The sequence below is a fragment of the Acipenser ruthenus genome, chromosome 53 (assembly GCF_902713425.1).
Source record: "Acipenser ruthenus chromosome 53, fAciRut3.2 maternal haplotype, whole genome shotgun sequence".
In the NCBI taxonomy this organism is placed as follows: Eukaryota; Metazoa; Chordata; class Actinopteri; order Acipenseriformes; family Acipenseridae; genus Acipenser; species Acipenser ruthenus.
In genome coordinates, this window is record NC_081241.1 from 1036734 (window position 1) to 1064594 (window position 27861).

The window sequence follows — 27861 nt, forward strand, 5'->3', positions numbered from 1 at the left end:
AACACAGACGTTTCCAAAAACGAACCCAGCATTTGAGTAACTGTGATAACAAGAAGCGGTCGGGATGATTTCAAACAGCATGAAAAGATAAGGTGCCGCTCTAAAGAAAGAGAAAGAAAAATGACATTTGAAGCGCTGTACTCTTTAACAACGGACTTGTTTCAATTCTGTTGCAGAGGAGAAACCCAGCTAACTGAGGAATGAGTGATTCAGTAGAGAGAGGCATGGACCCGACTCCAAGGAGAAGAAGAAGGAGTAAAGAGAATGACCCTCCTGATATGTCACAAGAGCCTGCCAGGTACTGAAAGTCTTTTCTTATTAGTTCACGGTGCGGCGGCATGCTGAATAATACCTTTACTAAGAAGCTGTTCAGGAATCCAAATCACTGAGCTGAGTCTCAAGCCCAGGGTTAGAGTCCAGACCTCTCTGTGCTTTACAATGCTTCCCTATGCTTTACCAGACCTCTCTGTGATTTACAATGCTTCCCTGTGCTTTACCACACCTCTCTGTGCTTTACAATGCTTCCCTGTGCTTTACCAGACCTCTCTGTGCTTTGCAATGCTTCCCTATGCTTTACCAGACCTTTCTGTGCTTTACAATGCTTCCCTATGCTTTACCAGACCTCTCTGTGATTTACAATGCTTCCCTGTGCTTTACCACACCTCTCTGTGCTTTACAATGCTTCCCTGTGCTTTACCAGACCTCTCTGTGCTTTGCAATGCTTCCCTATGCTTTACCAGACCTTTCTGTGCTTTACAATGCTTCCCTATGCTTTACCAGACCTCTCTGTGCTTTACAATGCTTCCCTATGCTTTACCACACCTCTCTGTGCTTTACAATGCTTCCCTATGCTTTACCAGACCTCTCTGTGCTTTACAATGCTTCCCTGTGCTTTACCAGACCTCTCTGTGCTTTGCAATGCTTCCCTATGCTTTACCAGACCTCTCTGTGCTTTGCAATGCTTCCCTATGCTTTACCAGACCTTTCTGTGCTTTACAATGCTTCCCTGTGCTTTACCAGACCTCTCTGTGCTTTGCAATGCTTCCCTATGCTTTACCAGACCTTTCTGTGCTTTACAATGCTTCCCTATGCTTTACCAGACCTCTCTGTGCTTTACAATGCTTCCCTATGCTTTACCACACCTCTCTGTGCTTTACAATGCTTCCCTATGCTTTACCAGACCTCTCTGTGCTTTACAATGCTTCCCTATGCTTTACCAGACCTCTCTGTGCTTTACAATGCTTCCCTATGCTTTACCAGACCTCCCTGTGCTTTACAATGCTTCCCTATACTTTACCAGACCTCTCTGTGCTTTACAATGCTTCCCTATGCTTTACCAGACCTCTCTGTGCTTTACAATGCTTCCCTATGCTTTACCAGACCTCTCTGTGCTTTACAATGCTTCCCTATGCTTTACCAGGCCTCTCTGTGCTTTACAATGCTTCTCTATGCTTTACCAGACCTCTCTGTGCTTTACAATGCTTCCCTATGCTTTACCAGACCTCCCTGTGCTTTACAATGCTTCTCTATGCTTTACCAGACCTCTCTGTGCTTTACAATGCTTCCCTATGCTTTACCAGACCTCTTTCTCTCTCATTCACCTCTTTCTTGCTCATTCTCATTTGAAAAACCATGTTAATGAGTATTAAGAAATGAGAAAAAGTCAGTCTATCACGTTAATTTTTTTTATTAAATCACATTACTAAAATCTGAAATATTAAACATTTTATGGAAATCAAAAAACAAAAACACACACACAATAAAGCAAACTTAAGTTCACTTTTTTTAAAACTGTTACAGCACTGACTATTGGATGCCATTTTCTAAAATATATATAAAACATAACAATTCTTAAAAAAATTAATTAAATACAATTATTTCGTATGAAATCCTTTTGTTGCTAAATACAAATAATTCACCTTGTTTCGTTCTGCAGGTGGCGCCGTTTTACCCCCTAACTTTCATCCAAAGTTGTGTCAGATTGAACATTCCCTTCACCCGAGGAGTGGAGAGGACAGACAGGGAGTTCAATACAAAGGGTTTCTTACAACACAAAACAGTCTAGTTCAGCTGGCAGATTGTTACAGGGGAATCATACCAATGAAGCCCAAACCCAGGATAGAGCGGCTCAGTGAATGTGGTTTGGAATCTGTGCAGGAGGGTCATTGTGTCAGAGACGCCATAAAAGGACAGCGTGCCGGCATTAAAGTCCAGATACACTCCTATTCTGGGGGAGCAGGGGGCAGTTATTGTAGTTTCATTGTTATTGTGCCGGGCAGTGTAACTGGAATCAGAGCAGTACACACTCCAGGACTTGTCATTGTATCCAAGGCCACAGGAACGATCCCCTCCTTTCCTGCTGATTCCTTTATATGTGACTCCTATAGAAGCCCATCCCCCACTGCACTCAATCTCCCAGTAACAGCGAGTCCCAGACAAACCCTCTCTGCAAAGCACTTGGGTATAGCGATCAAATCTCTCTGAGTGATCAGGATATTGCTGTGTCTCTCTCCTCCATGTCACCTTTCTGTTCCCTTCAGACAGACAGAGGTTTCTATGCGCTGTGTTGGGGTCCAGTGTGAGCTGACAGGAATCTGATTGAAGAGAAGAGGACGGGTAGAGGAGAGACGGTTAGAAAAGTCAAATCACTGAGAAAATCAACAGTCATTGTCTGCTGCATCCTCACATCCTGTTTATGGAAGGTGTGTGTATTGTTTTAATTATTTTTTTTAATACATTTTGACCACTTTTTTAAACTTTTAAATTGCATTTTCTGCCTCAAGATGGCTTCCCGCGGACCGGCATGGACCTCTCAGAACTACATTTCCCATCATCCTCCTGCTCACTGGTAATTCCATCTCAATCACATATGTGAGCAGGAGGATGATGGGAAATGTAGTTCTGAGAGGCCCATGCAATTACATGTGAAGCTATCTATAAGTATAAAAAAGTGGTCAAAATGTTAAAAAAAATAAAAATAATTAAAACAATCCACACACCTCACGTAAACAGTTGTAGCAACACATGGGAACATGCAACACAATAAAATACAAAGGACCTTATGAACCCTTTAAACCCTCTTGCTGTTTGATTGTTTTGTTCATTATAATTCCTCAATCTTATCAAACTTCTTCAATTGGAACCAATCAAATGCAGCTCTGCATACAATTACAGTTCACTTAATGTTCCTACAGGGTATGTGTTGCCATTTTACCCACTCAGACCCCTTGCTTACTAAATATCTTCAATAGAATATCATCCACTCTTCAAATATCTGTCTAATATTTTAATGAGCAATCCATCCCACAAGTGCAGTGATACTGCAATATACATTTACTACCAGCACAGGATGACTGGGAGGGATAGCTGTTCATTTTCCCCCACAACTGGTTTCACATGCATTGTACATGTATTAAAAGATGGGATGATTATCTATTCAGGGATACCAAGATATTTAGGGAGAGAAAGGTCTGAGTGGAAAAACAGGCAACAAATGCCCCTCCCCCAGTCATTCTGCATGTATTCATCTGAACCAATACTTGTTGGAGAGGAGTGTAGATTAATGGCTTCACAATTACTAATAAATAATAATAATTGCTGCCCTCAAGCTCCACCCCTCCCTGTTCTGCAGTGTTAGCTCTTCTCACAATGGAGTGACACATCTTTCAATCAAATGTTTCAGTGAAAACAGACTTACATTTTAAAAACTCAGCTCTGTTCCTTGGCTCTGGAGCCTGCAGACTGTAAACTGCAACTTCATTCACTGGGTAGAAAAAAAGAGAGAGAAATAGAATTGAAACACACAACAGTCACTGTCTGCGCCATCCTCAAATCACTCCCTCTTCCCTGCTTCATCAGTCCCTGTTCCCTCCTCCATCCTCCCTGCTCCTTCCTCTATGCTTCCTTCTCCCTCTTGAATGCTCCCTCCACCCTCCTGCCTCCTCCCACAAGCATCCTCCCTGCTCCCTTCTCCCTACTCCACTCACCCTGCTCCCACCACCCTCCCTCCTCCACCCTGCATCCTCCCTGCTCCCTCCTCCATGCTACCTGCATCCTCCCTCCTCCCACCTGCATCCTCCCTGCTCCCTCCTCCATCCTCCCTGCTCCCTCCTCCATCCTCCCTGCTCCCTCCTCCCTGTTCCATCCTCCCTCCTCCCTGCTCCCTCCTCCATTCTGCTCCCCCGTCCATTCTCCTTGCTCCCTCCTGCCTGCTCCCTCCACCCTCCCCCCTTCACCCTGCTCCCACCTGCATCCTCCCTGCTCCCTCCTCCATGCTGCCTGCTCCCTCCTCCCACCTGCATCCGCCCTCCTCCCACCTGCATCCTCCCTGTTCCCTCCTCCCTCCTCTATCCTCCCTGCTCCTTCCTCCCTGCTCCCTCCTCCATCCTCCATTCTGCTCCCCCTCCATTCTCCCTGCTCCCTCTTGCCTCCTCCCTGTTCCCTCCTCCCTCCTCTATCCTCCCTCCTCCATCCTCCCTGCTCCCTCCTCCATCCTCCCTGCTCCCTCCTCCATTCTGCTCCCCCTCCCTGCTCCCTCCTCCATCCTCCCTGCTCTATCCTCCATCCTCCCTGCTCCCCCCTCCATTCTCCCTGCTCCCTCCTGCCTGCTCCCTCCACCCTCCCCCCTCCTCCCTGCTCCCTCCTCCATTCTGCTCCCCCCTCCATTCTCCCTGCTCCCTCCTGCCTGCTCCCTCCACCCTCCCCCCTCCACCCTGCTCCCACCTGCATCCACCCTCCTCCCACCTGCATCCTCCCTGCTCCCTCCTCTATCCTCCCTGCTCCCTCCTCCCTGCTCCCTCCTCCCTCCTCCATTCTGCTCCCCCTCCATTCTCCCTGCTCCCTCCTGCCTGCTCCCTCCTGCCTCCTCCCTGTTCCCTCCTCCCTCCTCTATCCTCCCTGCTCCCTCCTCCTTTCTACTCCCCCCTCCATTCTCCCTGCTCCCTCCTGCCTGCTCCCTCCTGCCTCCTCCCTGTTCCCTCCTCCCTCCTCTATCCTCCCTGCTCCTTCCTCCCTGCTCCCTCCTCCATCCTCCCTGTTCCCTCCTCCATCCTCCCTGCTCCCTCCTCCATTCTGCTCCCCCTCCCTGCTCCCTCCTCCATCCTCCCTGCTCTATCCTCCATCCTCCCTGCTCCCCCCTCCATTCTCCCTGCTCCCTCCTGCCTGCTCCCTCCACCCTCCCCCCTCCCCCTGCTCCCAGCTGCATCCTCCCTGCTCCCTATTCCCTGCTCCCTCCTCCATGCTACCTGCTCCCTGCTCCCACCTGCATCCGCCCTCCTCCCACCTGCATCCTCCCTGCTCCCTCCTCCATCCTCCCTGCTCCCTCCTCCCTGTTCCATCCTCCCTCCTCCCTGCTCCCTCCTCCATTCTGCTCCCCCCTCCATTCTCCCTGCTCCCTCCTCCCTGCTCCCTCCACCCTCCCCCCTTCACCCTGCTCCCACCTGCATCCTCCCTGCTCCCTCCTCCATGCTGCCTGCTCCCTCCTCCCACCTGCATCCGCCCTCCTCCCACCTGCATCCTCCCTGCTCCCTCCTCCATTCTGCTCCCCCTCCATTCTCCCTGCTCCCTCCTGCCTGCTCCCTCCTGCCTTCTCCCTGTTCCCTCCTCCCTCCTCTATCCTCCCTGCTCCCTCCTCCTTTCTGCTCCCCCCTCCATTCTCCCTGCTCCCTCCTGCCTGCTCCCTCCTGCCTCCTCCCTGTTCCCTCCTCCCTCCTCTATCCTCCCTGCTCCTTCCTCCCTGCTCCCTCCTCCATCCTCCCTGCTCCCTCCTCCATCCTCCCTGCTCCCTCCTCCATTCTGCTCCCCCTCCCTGCTCCCTCCTCCATCCTCCCTGCTCTATCCTCCATCCTCCCTGCTCCCCCCTCCATTCTCCCTGCTCCCTCCTGCCTGCTCCCTCCTCCATGCTACCTGCTCCCTGCTCCCACCTGCATCCGCCCTCCTCCCACCTGCATCCTCCCTGCTCCCTCCTCCATCCTCCCTCCACCCTCCCCCCTCCCCCTGCTCCCAGCTGCATCCTCCCTGCTCCCTATTCCCTGCTCCCTCCTCCATGCTACCTGCTCCCTGCTCCCACCTGCATCCGCCCTCCTCCCACCTGCATCCTCCCTGCTCCCTCCTCCATCCTCCCTGCTCCCTCCTCCATCCTCCCTGCTCCCTCCTCCCTGTTCCATCCTCCCTCCTCCCTGCTCCCTCCTCCATTCTGCTCCCCCCTCCATTCTCCCTCCTCCCTCCTGCCTGCTCCCTCCACCCTCCCCCCTTCACCCTGCTCCCACCTGCATCCTCCCTGCTCCCTCCTCCATGCTGCCTGCTCCCTCCTCCCACCTGCATCTGCCCTCCTCCCACCTGCATCCTCCCTGCTCCCTCCTCTATCCTCCCTGCTCCCTCCTCCCTGCTCCCTCCTCCCTCCTCCATTCTGCTCCCCCCTCCATTCTCCCTGCTCCCTCCTGCCTCCTCCCTGTTCCCTCCTCCCTCCTCTATCCTCCCTGCTCCTTCCTCCCTGCTCCCTCCTCCATCCTCCATTCTGCTCCCCCTCCATTCTCCCTGCTCCCTCCTGCCTGCTCCCTCCTGCCTCCTCCCTGTTCCCTCCTCCCTCCTCTATCCTCCCTGCTCCTTCCTCCCTGCTCCCTCCTCCATCCTCCCTGCTCCCTCCTCCCTCCTCCCTGCTCCCTCCTCCATTCTGCTCCCCCCTCCATTCCCCCTGCTCCCTCCTGCCTGCTCCCTCCACCCTCCCCCCTCCACCCTGCTCCCACCTGCATCCTCCCTGCTCGCTCCTCCATGCTGCCTGCTCTCTGCTCCCACCTGCATCCGCCCTCCTCCCACCTGCATCCTCCCTGCTCCCTCCTCTATCCTCCCTGCTCCCTCCTCCCTGCTCCCTCCTCCCTCCTCCATTCTGCTCCCCCTCCATTCTCCCTGCTCCCTCCTGCCTGCTCCCTCCTGCCTCCTCCCTGTTCCCTCCTCCCTCCTCTATCCTCCCTGCTCCTTCCTCCCTGCTCCCTCCTCCATCCTCCCTGCTCCCTCCTCCATTCTGCTCCCCCTCCCTGCTCCCTCCTCCATCCTCCCTGCTCTATCCTCCATCCTCCCTGCTCCCCCTCCATTCTCCCTGCTCCCTCCTGCCTGCTCCCTCCACCCTCCCCCCTCCACCCTGCTCCCACCTGCATCCTCCCTGCTCCCTATTCCCTGCTCCCTCCTCCATGCTACCTGCTCCCTGCTCCCACCTGCATCCGCCCTCCTCCCACCTGCATCCTCCCTGCTCCCTCCTCTTTCTTCCCTGATCCCTCCTCCCTGTCCCCTCCTCCCTGCTCCCTCCTCCCTGCTCCCTCCTCCATTCTGCTCCCCCCTCCATCCTCCCTGCTCCCCCCTCCATTCTCCCTGCTCCCTCCTCCCTGCTCCCTCCTCCCTCCTCTATGCTCCCTTCTCCTTCCTCCCTGCTCCCTCCTCCATCCTGTCTGCTCCCTCCTCCATCCTGCCTGCTCCCTCCTCCATCCTGTCTGCTCCCTCCTGCCTGCTCCCTCCTCCCTCCTCTATCCTCCCTGCTCCTTCCTCCCTGCTCCCTCCTCCCTTCTCTATCCTCCCTCCCTGCTCCCTCCTCCATCCTACCTGCTCCCTCCTCCCTCCTCTATCCTCCCTGCTCCTTCCTCCCTGCTACCTCCTCCATCCTCCCTGCTCCCTCCTCCTTCCTCCCTGCTCCCTCCTCCTTCCTCCCTGCTCCCTCCTCCATCCTGCCTGCTCTCTCCTCCATCCTCCCTGCTCTCTCCTCCCTTCTCCACAAGTAATCAGACGTTTTTTTTGCTGTTTTGGGGCGATCTGCCAATAATACAACCGTTTCCACCCTTTCTGCGTTTTCATTGGTCACATTATATGTCAGTCACACAGCCTGAGGAACCTGCTGAATGTGAGCTGAAGCAATCGTAAAACGTCATCACTGAGAGCCGCAGTGGAACGTTATTATAGTTTAAAAAATAATGTTTACACACACACAATAGAAATAATATGTTTTTATATTTCTGATAAATAAAACTTATTATTATTATTATTATTATTATTATTATTATTATTATTATTATTATTAATAGGTGTTACACTTATGGAGCGCCGTTTCAAACCCAGAGATACCAAAGCGCTGGGATGTGAATCTGCCCTCACAGCAACGAACATATATAGACATGTTTTATTTTTAATATCTCTTTATACATTATTCAGCTTCGTGTGATTCTTATTCTTCAGCAGCGTACTGTAAGGTGTCTGTACGCGTATGTTATTAATGTAGTTATAACGTTATATTAAACAGCAGCACATCCCACAATCCTCTCGGGAGCGCTTGATAAAGAAACCCGTCCAGCCCTCCCTGATCAATCCAAGAGAAACCCGCGTTTCCAACATCGGAACCACCTCGGCAACAGCCGCTCCGCATCCCATCTGAGGACAGAGCTGCATTTCCATGAGGGAGTCACCGCGAACATGGAGAAACCGGACACCCGAAAAATCACCCGGACCCACACCAACGGGCTTTGAAATACACTCTGATTCGGACTGAAGGGAATCCACTTCACACAAAAAGGGTTCACAGAAATGTGAGCAAACACAACCACCCTCAGAACAAACCGGTGAACACAGAAATGGAAAAATAGAAATGTGAAAGCGCGTCATTTTAACACGCTCCCTAACAATTGCCACGGAAACCCTGACGACAAAAAAACAAAACAAAAACAAAACAGGAATGTCACTCTGCAGAGAAGAAGAATTCAGCTCCACGACACCTGAAAAACTACAGGAAACGTCAGCTTATTATCAGAAGAGTTTCTTTTTTTAAATGTATTTTTATTTGTTTATTTATTAAAGGGGTTGATACCCATTTCGTGCTTGAAAGGGAACGGGCTGTTTTTAAGTTACAAGTTCAAAGTGTTCTCTTTGGTTGCAGTCGCGTATCACTCCTAGTACAGACCACAGCAATTGCGGTTTTCTCTGTACTGTCTCACACAATGCAAACCTTATTTTAAACTGTGTGCACGTTATCAAAGTTGTTGCTATTTTAAATACAATTCTTTATGGAGTTCACTCTCTGTTTAAAAACTCACTGACATAAACTAAGCAGAGTAAGGGAAAAAAATGCTCACCTGAGATTATAAAAATACTGCATGGGGCAGCGTGTGTGTGTGTGTGTGTGTGTGTGTGTGTGTGTGTGTGATAGGCAGGGTGTGTGTGTGTGTGTGTGTGTGTGATAGGCAGTGTGTGTGTGTGTCCTTTTCTCCCCCCTTTTACAAATTCAATTGATGATTATTGAGTCATTAGTGTCTCAACGACAATGCAAAAATGTGTCATTTCTGTGCTCTGTGTTGTTTCACATTGTGGTTTTTCTAAATATAACTTTGCTATATCTTGCATGACACAGTTTTTCTGTTTATATCCCATGTAAAAAAAGAAGCTTCTTCTGAATAGCAGAGTTATCTAGTTTACATTATATAAATATAAACGCTGATAAACTTTGATTAGCGTTCCTCCAGTTCACATCAGTCTAGACAAACGCATCTGAATCACGTTTAAAATGGAAAATGAAAGATCGCACCTAATTTAACTCCTGTCACAATTCACACAATTCACCTGCTCCCTCATCTCTCCTGCATGCTCCCTGCTGCATCCTCCCTCCTCCTTTTTCCCTGCTCCCTCCTCCCTGTGCCCTCCTCCCTCTATGCTCCCTCCTCCCTGCTTCCTCATCCATGCACCCTTACTGCTCCCTCCTCCCTTCTCCCTCTATGCTCCCGCCTCAATCTTCTTTTCTCCCTCCTCCCTGCTCCCTCCACAGTGCTCCCTCCTCCTTCCTCCATTTTCCCTGCTCCCTGATATCTTCTCCATGCTCCCTCCTCCCTGCTCCCTCCTCCCTGCATGTATTCATCTGAACCAATACTTGATGGAGAGGAGTGTAGATTAATGGCTTCACAATTACTAATAAATAATAATAATTGCTGCCCTCAAGCTCCACCCCTCCCTGTTCTGTAGTGTTGGCTCTTCTCACAATGGAGTGACACATCTTTCAATCAAATGTTTCAGTGAAAACAGACTTACATTTTAAAAACTCAGCTCTGTTCCTTTGCTCTGGAGCATGCAGACTGTAAACTGCAACTTTATTCACTGGCCAGAAAAAAGAGAGAGAAATAGAATTGAAACATGTGGATTAATACACAACACACACAAGACTCCAAACAGCAATCTGAAAAGAAACAAGGCTTATTCACGGCATTTCAGGGTGTAAAAATCCCTCCTCTCTGCTCATTCTTCCCTGCTGCCTCCCTCCTCCAATATTCATATAGTCAACAATCTGCAAGAGGTCTTTATTAATGTCTTGCAGGTCCTGTCCCTCCTCAAGCCATGGTCTATTTGAGAAATCTCTACCAAAGGAATCTATTTCACACCAACCTGTTGTGGTTATTTTGACTAATTCCCCCTTGCAGAAGTCCTCAATATGGTCTTTAAGTTCAGATACAGCTTTCCTCACAGCCCCAAAAGAGATGTCTGTATTGACAGTAACGCTGGGTAAGTCTCCAGCTTCAGGAGGGGCACAGAGAGACTGGAAATTCTACAACAGGAAAGTGGAGAAAAGGAGTTTTCAGTGAAACAAAATGGGGTCCAAAACATTCCTGTGGGAAAGCAAGGATTCATTCAATTGGAGAGGTCTGTCTGAAACCGTCCCAGTTATGGACTTGAGATTTTCTAACAAGCAGTGATGTTACCTGTAGAAAATGGATGTGATCCTCTGTCTCTGAAAGCTGTTTCAGCTCAGCGTTTCTCCTCCTTAGCTCAGCAATCTCCTGCTCCAGTTTCTTCATGCGTCCTTCAGCCTGATTCACTGCAGCCTTCTCGTTAGCTCCAATCAGCTCAATAACCTCAGTGTGGATCTTCTCAATGGATCGGATCAGCTCAGTAAAGATCTTCTCACTTTCCTTTATTTCTATGCATGCAGATCTCTGAGTGAAAGAACACAGTAGAGGAGACATGGTTAGAATTGATATCAAAAACATATCAGGCATAGACAGTAAACTTCTGTAGATGTGTTCCAGTCCATCTGTTAATGTTAATAATAATAATAATAATAATAATAATAATAATAATAATAATAATAATACCCCCCTCTTGTCAATACCCACTTTCAGTGTCTCCACAGCCTGTTTCAGCTCATCAGTTTCTTTCAGTCTCTCCTGGATTCTCTGTCGTATTTCTGTCTGTGTCTCTCCCAGCTGCTTCTGTGTAGAAACACAGTGACACAGTGACATTTCTGACAGGGCATTGAGTGATATCCTTTCACACTCAATACAGACTATTTCAGAGCAGGCTGTGTTTTCACACCTCTCTCCCCTTTTATATGAAGTTAGATTAACATAAGAACATAAGAACATAAGAAAGTTTACAAACGAGAGGAGGCCATTCAGCCCATCTTGCTCGTTTGGTTGTTAGTAGCTTATTGATCCCAGAATCTCATCAAGCAGCTTCTTGAAGGATCCCAGGGTGTCAGCTTCAACAACATTACTGGGGAGTTGGTTCCAGACCCTCACAATTCTCTGTGTAACGATACACACATTATGCACACAGATACCCTAAGGGTCGAATGCACCAGCGTGGATTAACCACTAACCCAGATTAAATCAAGGATTATATTTGAATCATGTTGCACAAAACTTTAAACCAGGATTTAGATGTAATCCTTGTTTAAAATTAATCCAAGGTTAAACATTTAAAAGATTAAATATAATGAAATTGCACCACTCATTTTAATCCATGTTTAAATGTGATAGGTGAATTAAATTTAAACCTTCCTTGGAGGTGGTTTAAACTTGGACAAAGGCAGCAGTTTCAGACAACATGTGTGTATAGTAGTAAGATACAGCACCATCTAGTGCACAGCTGCCAGCAATACAAAAGGACACTTGATCCACAGTAGCTGTCCACTAGATGGTACTGTTTCATACTAGTAACAGTGAGTGATGGCTGATCTAGCATGTGTTACATGTTTGTTTTCTTAAGCACCTAGGAAACTGAAGCAGCTTTCTCTTTAATGGATATTTAGGGCTTCTGATTTCCGTTTTTAATCGATAAACACAGATAAAACAGCACTGATACAAAACAATGAAATCAGTGTAAAAAATGCCTAAATACACAAAATCCCCAGAAGAATGAGCCCGTGAGCAGAAGGACTTCGCTGTGGAAGAGAGCAAAGGAAAGAGGGGACTAGTAGGGTGAGCAAAAGAAATTGTAGATTTTAACAAACAAAATCCTAAATAGGTTATTACATTTCGTTTTAAACTAACTTAAACATATCTGTTTTAAAAATGTAAAAATGTGTTTTAACGCACCAAATTAAGCTATTTTTTCTGCCTGATTTATATTGTATATCATGTAAATATTGTATTTTGTATATCATATTAATCTTGTATATTATTAATATTATTAATTTATATCTTAGCAGATGCCCTTATGCAGGGTGACTTACAATTGTTACAAGATATCACTTTATTTTTTACATACAATTCCCCATTTATACAGTTGGGTTTTTACTGGAGCAATCTAGGTAAGTACTTTGCTCAAGGGTACAGCAGCAGTGTCCCCCATCTGGGACTGAACCCACGACCCTCCGGTCAAGAGTCCAGAGCCCTAAACACTACTCCATATCATATTAATCTTGTATATTGTATATCATATTAATCTTGGTCTTTTCTGCTTTTTTTAAATTAGGTGATTGACTTTTCTGGGAATGTCATTTTTAAAAAGTTTAACTAATTAAACTATAATATCTTAAACAATGAAACTGATCTATGATTTTATTAAGTCACAAGATACATATAAAAACACTAGGAATATAAATCATGCTAATTTTACACTACAAATTCCAATGCACCACAAAACAGCTGAACAAATCCTTCTTACCCTGTGAGGCAGGGCTGAGGTCCTGCACGTGTAAATAGTGTGTTTTTGTTTGATTGTAATTTGTAAATGTTTTTGATGATCAAGTTTGTGCTAGATATGGCAAGGCATATTCAAATCCAGGTGTGGAATGTGGCCAGGTGTTAACTGATTAATTGATTATCTCTTAGCCCCGGCCACATGCCTTTAAAAAGGGTCTGAAAAGCCAGTTTCTTGGTTCTACAAGCAGGGATACAGACTGTCTGGGAAGGAGAATGTTGCTGTAGGATCCTCACGACTGCGTGTGTTAACCAGGGTGAGAAAAACACAAGAGGAAAAATGTATCTCGGATCACTGTGTGAGTTAACCAGGATCGCTAGCACTGGAAGGAATAGGGAACAAGATTAGGGGATTTTAATCCCATCCAAGTCTAGAGAGGAGGTGTCAGGGAGACTGTTCCTGGAGCGGGACCTCCTTTCTTGTTTGGTCAACTTTTATTTTCTAGTTGTTTTCGAGCAGTGTTTAGTTTTAAATGTTTTGTGTTTTTTATATCATAGAAAACCTCCTGTGTCTCTCCTGTCAATCAGCGATAGCCACACCCATAACAACACCCCTGTTACACCCTGAAATACATTGTAGTACATCATAGTTTAGATAGAGCAATTAAAAAACTAGGGCTCATTAAATAGCTCGTAATATACAATTAAAATCTGATCTAATGTGAAACTGTATAACCTAGTAAACAGACATGTTAAATATCCCTGGGAATTCTTATCTTCTAGGATAGCTACAAGGAAATGGTTCAAACCCTTACCTGTTTCCCAGTCCTTTCTGCCTCAGCTGAGACTGTATCATGGCTCTTGTGTTTCTTGTCTGCACACAACCAGCAAATAAATATCTGATCGGTTCTACAGAAGACCTCACATAATCTTTGGTGTTCAGCACAAAGCTTCTGCTCCAGATTTCCAATTGCATTGATCAGCTTGTGCCTCTTTAATGGAGTAACCTCACTGTGTGGCTTGATGTGTGTTTCACAGTAAGAGGCCAGGCACGTCAAACAGGATTTCACAGCTTTGAACTTTCTCCCAGTGCAGAAATCACACGGCACATCTCCAGGTCCACCATAACGTTGAGCAGAAGGACGATTGAGTCCTGTCTTCTTTAATTCCTCCACAAGTTCAGCCAGCATGGTGTTTCTGCCCAGATCAGGCCTTGGAGTAAAGGTCTTTCTGCACTGGGGGCAGCTGTAGACACCTGTATGATCAGTCTGATCCCAGCAGTTCTTAATACACCCCATACAGTAACTGTGTCCACATGCTGTAGTGACTGGGTCCTTCAATATCTCCAGACACACTGGACAGCTGAACAGATCCTCTGACCATACTTTTGAAGCCATTCTTGGTGCAGTGAGACAGAGAGACTGACGATTTCACAACAGAAACTTCACTTTGCTGATTTCCTGGAATTGAGTAAAGCTCTAAGAGGCGAGGTTTGGGACTGATGACAGGTTTAGACAAGCAGGCTGAGCAGAGACTGCTGAATCAGTGTGAGAGGGGCGGAGAGGAGAGAGTTGTGAGTGGGACTGGAGTTTGAGAATGGCATTGTCACAGTAACCCTTCTATAGCTACAGTATGTATTTGACTGCACTAGACCTTCACTTCTGTGTGGGTCTGAATCCTCAGAAGTTCACAAGGGAAGTGAGTTTGGTGGAGTTCGATCTTCGTGGGCATTAATCCACATCTCAAAGTCCATTAGTCCTCAACCACAAACTTGTCTCTGAGCACCAACTGCTTTCTTCCCTCCAGTTCAGAGAAAGCTTGAGGCACAGAGTCTGAACTGTTCACCCCCCTAAGAGAACGTGAAGGGTGGTCCCTGCAGTCCAGGGGAGGCTGTATATTATGAGAACTAGACATGTTCTGGTGTTATCAGACAGGTTGTGTACGTTACTGACATACTCATTTATTACAGTGCTGATTTCATGAGTTAAAACCATTTTATACAGAACAGACACTCAAACAAAGCTTACAATCAAGGGAGCTACTTTTCAAATCTGTGCACTATTTGTTTTATTCATTTCAGCCAATGTCTTCCCTCTCATCAGCAGAACATCCTTCTCTCAAGTCCCTTCTTGTTTTGCTGTTGCTCGTTTTGTTTTCCACACTTCTTTATTTCCACTCTCTTTGACTCAGGTGAAGCCCATTGATCCTGCAGCCCCCACACTGGTTTCCTCTCCCCGTTCACTTCCTTCCTTCCTGTGTTACAGGTAATAGGACCCCCACCTCCTGACCCCCTTCATCAAACATTTCAAAGAGATTTCATTTCAATCAGCCATGCTGCTGTGTTTTCATGAACAGATACAATTGGTCATTTTGAAAACTCTCCTGATAGATAGATATTAATGAACACTCATGGGGACCACACTGAGGTTAAAGGTTTAAACGTCATCCTGTTCTTTACATTTCTTACCTGATGAGGATTTTCTATGGCTGTTTCTGATTAGATTTTATTCTCCATGCTTACTAACTATTCCAGCAAAACACTGCTTCTGAAAAGACTCCTGGAGGCTGATTGTGGGGAAGCGTATGACTGTTGCACGGGCTGCAGTGCACAATGCTTACCCTGTGGACTTCAGTGCCCAGTGCAACGCCAATATGCATCCCCACCTCGTTTCCACACAATCAGCCTGGACAAGAGTTTTCAGAGGCAATTCTTGCTGAAATAGTTAGTAAGCATTTCAAATAAAGATCTAAGCAAAAATCACTTTGAATCATTCAGCACACACATACTAGGATATTAAAGATCAGAAATGCAATATTAAGAATATATTGATGATATAAACATACTTTAATCAACCAATTTTCAATTGTATTTCTTTAATACAAAATATTCACATGCAGTTATTGCTGATCAAATTTAAAACCATTACATTGTTTTGATTAAAGTGCGAATTGAAAATCATATTTATTTTATTAAAACCTTAAATACAACCTTATTTATTCATTTTAAATTTAATTAATGTATTTATTGTCATTGTGAAAGTAAGATTCTTTGACAATCTGACAATCTTTAGCTTGTATTTGAAGATGGTGTTATTATCTTTTCAGACGCACCAATATATTTAGAAAGCAAGGGATCTGAGTGGGTAAAATGGACAGAAATGCCTCCACTTCAGTTCTCAATTGTTTTTGGAGGGGAGGGGAGTTTTCTTCTTCAACAAGGAGAACAAGTGGAATAACAAGAACAAGCTTGTTTCCATGTTTAGACTGTCCATTTCTCCTGATTTATCACAGTATTAACAATGGGTTTGACTGCTGTGTTAGAGTGTCTAGTTCTGTACAGGAATATAAGAAGGATGGAACTCCAGCCATTGGAATAGTTGTGTCAATACCCTCGATTCACCATGAAGTGTGATCCTGGGCTGGAATCACAATATGTGCTTCTGCTGTTTCTGTTGAGATGATACAGAGACAGGGATGGGTTTCACAAGAAACGAAACTTCCCTGTGTTTCTGAATTCCAGGAGTTATATAAAGCTCTAAGAGGCAGGGTTTGGGACTGAGGACAGGTTCAGACAAGCAGGCTGAGCAGAGACTGTTGAATCAGTGTGAGAGGGGCGGAGATATACTGAGAGTCCTCGATTTCTCTCCAGTACAAAGGAAAGATCTCTTCTGACTCACTCCAGGATTTCTCATGCAAACCCATCACATGTCCTGTATATAGGACTGGGTTCTTGGAAGGAGGTGGGATTGTTTGTGTGGTCAGTGTCCCGCCCGCATTCAGAGTCTCTACTGGGAATGGGCCTGTCCCATTGGGAGAAAGCTTCAGTCTTGAAGGAGCGCTGTGACAGAGGGAGCCATTCTCAAACTCCTGTCCCACTCTCTCCTCTCCGCTCCTCTCACACTGATTCAGCAGTCTCTGCTCAGCCTGCTTGTCTAAACCTGGCCTCAGTCCAAAACCCCGCCTCTTAGAGCTGTACTCAAATCCAGGAAATCAGCGCAGTGAAGTTTCTGTTGTGAAATCGTCAGTCTCTGTGTCCACTGCAGCAAGAATGGCTTCAAACTTGTGGTCAGAGGATCAGTTTAGTTGTTCAGCGTGTCTGGAGCTATTGAAGGACCCAGTCACTATTCCATGTGGACACAGTTACTGTATGGGGTGTATTAAGAACTGCTGGGATCAGACTGATCATACAGGTGTCTACAGCTGCCCCCAGTGCAGAGAGACTTTTACCCCAAGGCCTGTTCTGCGCAGAAATACGATGCTGGCTGAAGTTGTGGAGAAATTAAAGAAGACAGGACTCAATCCTCCTCCTGCTCAAAGTTATGCTGGACCTGGAGATGTGCCGTGTGATTTCTGCACTGGGAGAAAGTTCAAAGCTGTGAAATCCTGTTTGACGTGCCTGGCCTCTTACTGTGAAACACACGTCAAGCCACACAGTGAGGTTACTCCATTAAAGAAGCACAAGCTGATCAATGCAATTGGAGATCTGGAGCAGAAGCTTTGTGCTGAACACCAAAAGGTTTTGGAGGGGTTCTGCAGAACAGATCAGACTTGTATTTGCTGGCTGTGTACAGAAAAGGAACACAAGAGCCATGATACAGTCTCAGCTGAGACAGAAAGGACTGGGAAACAGGTAAGGGTTTGAACCATTTCCTTGTAGCTATCCTAGAAGTTAAGAATTCCCAGGGATATTTAACATGTCTGTTTACTAGGTTATACAGTTTCACATCAGATCAGATTTTAATTGTATATTAAGAGCTATTTAAAGAGCCCTAGTTTTTTAATTGCTCTTTCTAAACTATGATGTACTACAATGTATTTCAGGGTGTAACAGGGGTGGCTATCGCTGATTGACAGGAGAGACACAGGAGGTTTTCTTTGAAGAAAAACACAAAACATTGAAAACAAAACACTGCTCGAAAACAACTAGAAAATAAAAGATGACCAAACAAGAAAGGAAGTCCCGCTCCAGGAACAGTCTCCGTGACACCTGGATTTGAATATGTCCTGCCATATCTAGCACACACTTGATTATCAAAAACATTATTTACAATCAAACAAAAACACACTGTTTACACGTGCAGGACCTCAGCCCTGCCTCACAGGGTAAGAAGGATTTGTTCAGCTGTTTTGTGGTGCATTGGAATTTGTAGTGTAAAATTAGTATGATTTATATTCCTAGTGTTTTTATATGTATCTTGTGACTTAATAAAATCATAGATCAGTTTCACTGTTTAAGATATATAGTTTAATTAGTTAAACTTTTAAAAAATGACATTCCCAGAAAAGTCAATCACCTAATTTAAAAAATCAAAAAGATCAAGATTAATATGATATAAAATATACAAGATTAATATGATCTGGAGTAGTGTTTAGGGCTTTGGACTCCTGACCGGAGGGTCGTGGGTTCAATCCCAGGTGGGGGACACTGCTGCTGTACCCTTAAGCAAGGTACTTTACCTAGATTGCTCCAGTAAAAACCCAACTGTATAAATGGGGAATTGTATGTAAAAAATAAAGTGATATTTTGTAACAATTGTAAGTCACCCTGGATAAGGGCATCTCCTATGATATAAATTAATAATATTAATAATATACAAGATTAATATGATATACAAAATACAATATTTACATGATATACAATATAAATCAGGCAGAAAAAATAGCTTAATTTGGTGCGTTAAAACACATTTTTACATGATTAAAACAGATATGTTTAAGTTAGTTTAAAACGAAATGTAATAACCTATTTAGGATTTTGTTTGTTAAAATCTACAATTTCTTTCGCTCACCCTACTAGTCCCCTCTTTCCTTTGCTCTCTTCCACAGTGAAGTCCTTCTGCTCACGGGCTCATTCTTCTGGGGATTTTGTGTATTTAGGCATTTTTTACACTGATTTCATTGTTTTGTATCAGTGCTGTTTTATCTGTGTTTATCGATTAAAAACGGAAATCAGAAGCCCTAAATATCCATTAAAGAGAAAGCTGCTTCAGTTTCCTAGGTGCTTCACAAAACAAACATGTAACACATGCTAGATCAGCCATCATTCACTGTTACTAGTATGAAACAGTACCATCTAGTGGACAGCTACTGTGGATCAAGTGTCCTTTTGTATTGCTGGCAGCTGTGCACTAGATGGTGCTGTATCTTACTACTATACACACATGTTGTCTGAAACTGCTGCCTTTGTCCAAGTTTAAACCACCTCCAAGGAAGGTTTCAATTTAATTCAGCTATCACATTTAAACATGGATTAAAATGAGTGGTGCAATTTCATTATATTTAATCTTTTAAATCTTTAACATAAGATTAATTATAAACAAGGATTACATATAAATCCTGGTTTAAAGTTTTGTGCAACATGATTCAAATATAATCCTTGATTTAATCTGGGTTAGTGGTTAATCCACGCTGGTGCATTCGACCCTTAGGGTATCTGTGTGCATAATGTGTGTATCGTTAATCTAACTCCATATGAAGGGGAGAGAGGTGTGAAAACACAGCCTGCTCTGAAATAGTCTGTATTGAGTGTGACAGGATATCACTCAATGACCTGTCAGAAATGTCACTGTGTCACTGTGTTTCTACACAGAAGCAGCTGGGAGAGACACAGACAGAAATACAACAGAGAATCCAGGAGAGACTGAAAGAAACTGATGAGCTGAAACAGGCTGTGGAGTCACTGAAAGTGGGTATTAATAATAATAATAATAATAATAATAATAATAATAATAATAATAATAATAACAGATGGACTGGAACACATCTACAGAAGTTTACTGTCTATGTCTGATGTGTTTTTGATATCAGTTCTAACCATGTCTCCTCTACTGTGTTCTTTCACTCAGAGATCTGCATGCATAGAAATAAAGGAAAGTGAGAAGATCTTTACTGAGCTGATCCGATCCATTGAGAAGATCCACACTGAGGTTATTGAGCTGATTGGAGCTAACGAGAAGGCTGCAGTGAATCAGGCTGAAGGACGCATGAAGAAACTGGAGCAGGAGATTGCTGAGCTAAGGAGGAGAAACGCTGAGCTGAAACAGCTTTCAGAGACAGAGGATCACATCCATTTTCTACAGGTAACATCACTGCTTGTTAGAAAATCTCAAGTCCATAACTGGGACGGTTTCAGACAGACCTCTCCAATTGAATGAATCCTTGCTTTCCCCAGTAATGTTTTGGACCCCATTCTGTTTCAATGAAAACTCCTTTTCTCCACTTTCCTGTTGTAGAATTTCCAGTCTCTCTGTGCCCCTCCTGAAGCTGGAGACTTACCCAGCGTTACTGTCAATACAGACATCTCTTTTGGGGCTGTGAGGAAAGCTGTATCTGAACTTAAAGACCATATTGAGGACTTCTGCAAGGGGGAATTAGTCAAAATAACCAAAACAGGTTGGTGTGAAATAGATTCATTTGGTAGAGAATTCTCAAATAGACCATGGATTGAGGAGGGACAGGACTTGCAAGACATTAATAAAGACCTCTTGCAGATTGTTGGCTATATGAATATTGCAGGAGGGAGACAGCAGGGAAGAATGAGCAGGGAGGAGAGATTTTTACACCCTGAAATGCCGTGAATAAGCCTTGTTTCTTTTCAGATTGCTGTTTGGAGTCTTGTGTGTGTTGTGTATTAATCCACATGTTTCAATTCTATTTCTCTCTCTTTTTTTCTGCCCAGTGAATGAAGTTGCAGTTTACAGTCTGCAGGCGCCACAGCTAAGGAACACAGCTGAGTTTTTAAAATGTAAGTCTGTTTTCACTGAAACATTTGATTGAAAGATGTGTCACTCCATTGAGAGAAGAGCTAACACTACAGAACAGGGAGGGGTGGAGCTTGAGGGGAGCAATTATTATTATTTATTAGTAATTGTGAAGCCATTAATCTACACTCCTCTCCAACAAGTATTGGTTCAGATGAATACATGCAGAATGATTGGGGGAGGGGCATTTGTTGCCTGTTTCTCCACTCAGACCTTTCTCTCCCTAAATATCTTGGTATCCCTGAATAGATAATCATCCCATCTTTTAATACATGTACAATGCATGTGAAACCAGTTGTGGGGTAAAATGAACAGCTATCCCTCCCAGTCATCCTGTGCTGGTAGTAAATGTATATTGCAGTATCACTGCACTTGTGGGATGGATTGTTCATTAAAATATTAGCCAGATATTTGAAGAGTGGATGATATTCTATTGAAGATATTTAGTAAGCAAGGGGTCTGAGTGGGTAAAATGGCAACACATACCCTGTAGGAACATTACGTGAACTGTAATTGTATGCAGAGCTGCATTTGATTGGTTCCAATTGAAGAAGTTTGATAAGATCGAGGAATTATAATGAACAAAACAATCAAACAGCAAGAGGGTTTAAAGGGTTCATAAGGTCCTTTGTATTTTATTGTGTTGCATGTTCCCATGTGTTGCTACAACTGTTTACGTGAGGTGTGTGTATTGTTTTAATTATTTTTATTTTTTTTACATTTTGACCACTTTTTTATACTTATAGAAAGCTTCACATGTAACTGCATGGGCCTCTCAGAACTACATTTCCCATAATCCTCCTGCTCACATATGTGATTGAGATGGAATTACCAGTGAGCAGGAGGATGATGGGAAATGTAATTCTGAGAGGTCCATGCTGGTCCACGGGAAGCCATCTTGAGGCAGAAAATGCAATTTAAAAGTTTTAAAAAGTGGTCAAAATGTCTTAAAAAATAATTAAAACAACACACACACCTTCCATAAACAGGATGTGAGGATGCAGCAGACAATGACTGTTGATTTTCTCAGTGATTTGACTTTTCTAACCGTCTCTCCTCTACCCGTCCTCTTCTCTTCAATCAGATTCCTGTCAGCTCACACTGGACCCCAACACAGTGAATAGAAATCTCTGTCTGTCTGAAGGGAACAGAAAGGTGACACTGAGGGGAGAGACCCAGAGATATCCTGATCACTCAGAGAGATTTGATTACTATCTCCAAGTGCTTTGCAGTGAGGGTTTGTCTGGGACTCGCTGTTACTGGGAGATTGAGTGCAGTGGGGGAGGGGCTTCTATAGGAGTCACATATAAAGGAATCAGCAGGAAAGGAGGGGATCGTTCCTGTATCCTTGGATTCAATGACAAGTCCTGGAGTTTGTTCTGCTCTGCTTCCAGTTACACTGCCCGGCACAATAACAATGAAACTGCAATAACTGCCCCCCACTCCCCCAGAATAGGAGTGTATCTGGACTTTAATGCCGGCACGCTGTCCTTTTATGGCGTCTCTGACACAATGACCCTCCTGCACAGATTCCAAACCGCATTCACTGAGCCGCTCTATCCTGGGTTTAGTTTTGATTGGTTTGATTTGTTTTCTGGTTCCTCTGTAACAATCTGCCAACTGAACTAGACTGTTTTGTGTTGTAAGAAACCCTTTGTATTGAACTCCCTGTCTGTCCTCTCCACTCCTCGGGTGAAGGGAATGTTCAATCTGACACAACTTTGGATGAAAGTTAGGGGGTAAAACGGCGCCACCTGCAGAGCGAAACGAGGTGAATTATTTGTTTTTAGCAACGAATGGATTTCATAGGAAGTAACTGTATTTAATTTCTTTTTTAAGAATTGTTATGTTTTATATATATTTTAAATAATCACATCCAATAGTCAGTGCTGTAACAGTTTTAAAAAAAGTGAACTTAAGTTTGCTTTATTGTGTGTGTGTTTTTGTTTTTTGATTTCCATAAAATGTTTAATATTTCAGATTTTAGTAATGTGATTTAATAAAAAAAATTAACGTGATAGACTGACTTTTTCTTATTTGTTAATACTCATTAACATGATTTTTCAAATGAGAATGAGAAAGAAAGAGGGGAATGAGAGAGAAAGAGGTCTGGTAAAGCATAGGGAAGCATTGTAAAGCACAGAGAGGTCTGGTAAAGCACAGGGAAGCATTGTAAAGCACAGAGAGGTGTAGTAAAGCATAGGGAAGCATTGTAAAGCACAGAGAGGTCTGGACTCTAACCCTGGGCTTGAGACTCAGCTCAGTGATTTGGATTCCTGAACAGCTTCTTAGTAAAGGTATTATTCAGCATGTCGCCGCACCGTGAACTAATAAGAAAAGACTTTCAGTACCTGGCAGGCTCTTGTGACATATCAGGCGTGTCATTCTCTTTACTCCTTCTTCTTCTCCTTGGAGTCGGGTCCATGCCTCTCTCTACTGAATCACTCGTTCCTCAGTTAGCTGGGTTTCTCCTCTGCAACACAATTGAAACAAGTCCGTTGTGGGGTTTTGGATTTGGTCCCCACCTGGCTACCGAGTCCCCACTTGGTGGATGTGTAACCACACCTAAGACCCCACTTAGATAGGTAGACAAGAACACAAATACACACGGGAACTAACACACACACACACACACACACACACACACAAATACACACAGGAACTAACACACACACACACACAAAAATACACACAGGTGCTGACACGCACACACACACACAGATACTGACAAGCACACACACAGACAGGTACTGACACGCACACACACAGGTACTGACACACAGGTACTGACACGCACACACACACACACACACACACACAGGTACTGACACACACACACACACACAGGTACTGACACGCACACACACAGACACGCACACACACACACAGATACTGACACACACACACACACACACAGGTACTGACATGCACACACACACACAGGTACTGACACACACACACACACACACACACACACACAGGTACTGACACACACACACAGTGCTGGCACTGGGAAGCTTGTTTGGAGACTTATTGATCTCAGAATCTCATCAAGCAGCTTCTTGAAGGATCCCAGGGTGTCAGGTTCAACAACATTACTGGGGAGTTGGTTCCAGACCCTCACAATTCTCTGTGTAAAAAAGTGCCTCCTATTTTCTGTTCTGAATGCCCCTTTATCTAATCTCCATTTGTGACCCCTGGTCCTTGTTTCTTTTTTCTGGTTGAAAAAGTCCCCTGGCTCGACATTGTCAATACCTTTTAGGATTTTGAATGTTTGAATCAGATCGCCGCGTAGTCTTCTTTGCTCAAGACTGAATAGATTCAATTCTTTTAGCCTGTCTGCATACGACATGCCTTTTAAACCCAGGATAATTCAAAATGAAATTCAAAGTGCAAAATGAAAAAACTGATTTACAGAATTGACAGGGGGATTTTTATTTTGAAAGGGTTTCAATTCAACGACCCTCTGGTCGGACATTTTTTCATTGCATATCATCTTTAAATCTACCCTCCAGTTTTCACAAGGCTCTGTAAAATTGTGTTCTACCCCTTTCAAGAAAGAGGAAGGAATTAAAAAGACTAGAGTAAAAGTCATTGAAAATACGGGCTAATCTATCATAGATAATTTCAACAGAGTTGAGCACCACATGATCAGATACCAAACATAATCACATTGCAGAAAGGTTTCAATGCAAAATAAAGCACTCAAGTCTTTCCATATAGTCCAATTGATTTTATTTTAGGATCTAGATGCTTTGTTTGTGTGATTGTTTTTATCCCCTGACAGTGTGGTTTCTTCCTGGCATCAGAGCGCTGGATCCGCTGCTCCCTGCTTCCCAAACCTCCTTCAGCTTTCCTCATCTGGAGAAACAAGAGACAGAGAGATCGTTGATAGACTGTGCAATTCAAACTGGGACACAGTGATAATTGTCAGACTGGCAAATCAAACTGGGACACAGAGATCATTGATAGACTGTGCAATTCAAACTGGGACACAGCGATCGTTGATAGACTGTGCAATTCAAACTGGGACACAGAGATCATTGATAGACTGTGCAATTCAAACTGGGACACAGCGATCATTGATAGACTGTGCAATTCAAACTGGGACACAGAGATCATTGATAGACTGTGCAATTCAAACTGGGACACAGAGATCATTGATAGACTGTGTGGCGACTGCCACACAATGTGTTGCAAAAAGCGCAACACCTGCTTAATTCTTAAATGAATTGCAGAGGACCTGGCCAGGTTCTGTCCTATCTTATATTCTAGTTGCTAATATTATACTACATGCATACTCCCTTTATATTTTTCAACAGTGAATAATATTATATATGATGGATACTTTATTATAAACTAATACTATGCTCATTAGTTTATTTTTCTAATCTAATCGTTTTGGCAGCAGTTCTATGTCTGGTATTGCCTTGCTGAGATTTAGTGCTTTCTAATTTCTGCTGCGCTTTTCTCGTTTTTCTGGCCCTATCGGCTTGCCATAGTTTTAAGGCTGATTTTTTCCTCGTGTGTTTGGTAGCCGGGGATTTAGAAAAGATGGTGATGACATCTCTGGGTGTGTTTTGTTTGGTACGCTGTGCGCTCTTAAGACTTGCCGTTTTAGAATTTTTGGTTAAGTTTGATTTTATTAGCAAGAGTCCCCACTTTAAATCTTCGACATACTTCTTCTTCTTCTTTGGCACGCTACTCCTCTTACACCGTTTAAGCTACAAACGCCGTTCAAACTTTCAAACGTGTAGACCGGTCTGGAAGAGGGTGCTTATATACAACTTTTTGATATCTTTTATACTTTTAAACTATTAAGCTTTTTGTCCTTTTTTTGTCCATCTTCATTCACTTTAATGGGACTTTTTCCCCCATTGTTTAAAAACTCCCAGACTTCCAGCATTCTATTTCCTGTAAACGATCTAACTTTTGACACAAATCAGCTGCTTTGACCACTTTCCCAACAAGTAAGACAAAAAGTGAGAGTATACGGAATCTTCCTCTACTTCTCTGCTATTCAAATCTGAAATCAAAACAGAAATAACTTTTACCAATCAAGAGGTACACCTGTTTTAGTAACCGCATCAACTTCTTTCAGGAGGCTGCTTCCCGCTGTTGAATTAACTGCCATAGAACTTTGAGAAATTTCAAATTCTCGCGCATTCTAAGCAAGAGACAATCAGTAAACAACGTGACTTTTGACACAAATCAGCTGCTTTGACCACTTTCCCAATAAAGCAAGCCCCACAACTGTACTGGTAAAGTTACCATCTAGTTTGATCTTCTGTTTCATTAGTCTGGGTTGTCTACAGGTCTGGTTGTTTTAAGTCACAGTTTCCTTTGCTTAGGTATATTCGGTCTTACATAGACATTGTAGTGTCGACCCAGCTTTACTAATGTTTGTTCTTACACTAAAGTTGTATGCTTTATTTTTTATTATTTTTATTTGTTTTTTCTATTTTCGTTTGGTCAGCCCGAGCTTTGTTGTCTCTTTCTCTTTTCATCTTGATGCGTCGCTGTGAGTGCCGTAGCTCCGGGTTTTTGAAGCCTGGTTTAAAAGGTCCGGATCGTTTCATTGTTCTGAAGAAGACTCTACTCCACGAACCTGGACAGGACTACGTGAGATCCGGGTTTGTTCTCTTGCTGATGGATTATCATTTTGTTTTTTGAATGGCCATTCTGTTTTGTTTTTTGTGAGAGACATGTTTTGTTCTGTTCGCGGATCTCTGGATTTGGACTGTTATTTGTGCTGAATATTTTCTTTTGTCAACCCTGAACTGGACTTTAATTTAAAATATTGGATTGTTATTTGCTCTCGCTGCTTTTGTGAAGAGAACTATTTTACAGACTTTTACAACTGAAGCTGTTATTGTCTGGCGGTCCTTCTAATATCTCTGCATTTTGCAATCAGCTGTGTCATTCTGTTGATGTTTTGCTTCAGACTATGAAGCAGTGATTTCACTGTAGTGTCGAGTTTTCCTTTTAAGATCATTTCAGTGATTGCGCTGCAATTTATCTATGCAGAAGGGGTTGAGCTGGCGTTTCTCTATTGTGGGGTTTATGCTAACGTTTATATTAGTATCTGTTTGCACGGCAGCTTATTTAAATTACCATATGGTCGTTTTTTGAATATGTTTTGATGTCTTCAGGGTTGGGCAGATGTATCATTTGTATTATTGGCATGGCGAGTGTGCGGATTGTTGTCAGCTATTTGGTGGGATAGACACTAAACAGTAGTAATTGCTGATGCATATTAACTGTCCTGGATTCCTTTTCTTCGCTCTAGCTGGATACTACATGTAAATGAAGTGTCCGTTACAATAGTTTCTAGCAGATTCCTGTATACAGTAGAATCCTGTTAGCTGAATAGCGTTTGAACTTGATGCTGAAGTTGATGGTAACACTTTATATGAAGGGGTCATTTTGAAATAGTTTATTAACCCGTTATAGATGCTTAAAAGATGGGTTATAATGTTTTTATAATGCATTATAGAACAAGTAATACATGGTAATAACAGCATTTATTAATGTGTTATAAATACTGAATAGATCTAAGAAATCTGCAATAAATTTAAATATAAAACTGTATTGGCTGTAAACAAATCAGGACAAATCACATTAAACACAAATGATTTACACTTCATTGTCTGGGTCATTTATTTTAAATTAATCTGCTTACTTAATGGTTTTTCATTATTTGTACAAAAAACAGAAACACCTGCCATAGCAGTGTCAATATAAGAACATAAGAACATAAGAACATAAGAAAGTTTACAAACGAGAGGAGGCCATTCAGCCCATCTTGCTCGTTTGGTTGTTAGTAGCTTATTGATCCCAGAATCTCATCAAGCAGCTTCTTGAAGGATCCCAGGGTGTCAGCTTCAACAACATTACTGGGGAGTTGGTTCCAGACCCTCACAATTCTCTGTGTAAAAAAGTGCCTCCTATTTTCTGTTCTGAATGCCCCTTTATCTAATCTCCATTTATGACCCCTGGTCCTTTTTTCTTTTTTCAAGTCAAAGAAGTCCCCCGGGTTGACATTGTCAATACCTTTTAGGATTTTGAATGTTTGAATCAGATCGCCGCGTAGTCTTCTTTGTTCAAGACTGAATAGATTCAATTCTTTTAGCCTGTCTGCATATGACATGCCTTTTAAACCCAGGATAATTCTGGTTGCTCTTCTTTGCACTCTTTCTAGAGCAGCAATATCCTTTTTG

At 43.8% G+C, this 27861-nt stretch overlaps 2 protein-coding genes across 2 annotated transcripts; one reads left to right on the forward strand and one right to left on the reverse strand.

Annotated features, from left to right (window-relative positions):
* Positions 1-1672: 1672 nt before the first annotated feature.
* On the reverse strand, positions 1673-14358 carry LOC117432851 (tripartite motif-containing protein 16-like). The gene is made up of 6 exons (XM_059016605.1): positions 13697-14358; positions 11133-11228; positions 10719-10952; positions 10405-10564; positions 3698-3763; positions 1673-2594 (listed from the first exon to the last, which is right to left on the reverse strand). Exons 1-6 carry the CDS (start codon positions 14276-14278, stop codon positions 2062-2064), a joined length of 1671 nt encoding a protein of 556 aa, XP_058872588.1. The 5' UTR covers positions 14279-14358; the 3' UTR covers positions 1673-2061.
* Positions 14359-16872: 2514 nt separating this feature from the next.
* Positions 16873-22659, forward strand: LOC131723105 (tripartite motif-containing protein 16-like). The gene is made up of 6 exons (XM_059016516.1): positions 16873-17511; positions 19471-19566; positions 19727-19960; positions 20114-20273; positions 20560-20625; positions 21726-22659. Exons 1-6 carry the CDS (start codon positions 16930-16932, stop codon positions 22268-22270), a joined length of 1683 nt encoding a protein of 560 aa, XP_058872499.1. The 5' UTR covers positions 16873-16929; the 3' UTR covers positions 22271-22659.
* The last annotated feature ends 5202 nt before the right edge of the window (positions 22660-27861 follow it).

Excerpts from the sequence above, each read along its gene's own strand:
- LOC131723105 (XM_059016516.1), top strand. The coding sequence starts at position 16,930 with ATGGCTTCAAACTTGTGGTCAGAGGATCAGTTTAGTTGTTCAGCGTGT. Across the intron at positions 17,512-19,470 it reads CAGAAAGGACTGGGAAACAG|AAGCAGCTGGGAGAGACACA; the intron begins GTAAGGGTTTGA and ends GTTTCTACACAG. Across the intron at positions 19,567-19,726 it reads AGGCTGTGGAGTCACTGAAA|AGATCTGCATGCATAGAAAT; the intron begins GTGGGTATTAAT and ends TCTTTCACTCAG.
- LOC117432851 (XM_059016605.1), bottom strand. The coding sequence starts at position 14,278 with ATGGCTTCAAAAGTATGGTCAGAGGATCTGTTCAGCTGTCCAGTGTGT. Across the intron at positions 10,953-11,132 it reads AGGCTGTGGAGACACTGAAA|AGATCTGCATGCATAGAAAT; the intron begins GTGGGTATTGAC and ends TCTTTCACTCAG. Across the intron at positions 2,595-3,697 it reads CAGAGCTGAGTTTTTAAAAT|ATTCCTGTCAGCTCACACTG; the intron begins GTAAGTCTGTTT and ends CTCTTCAATCAG.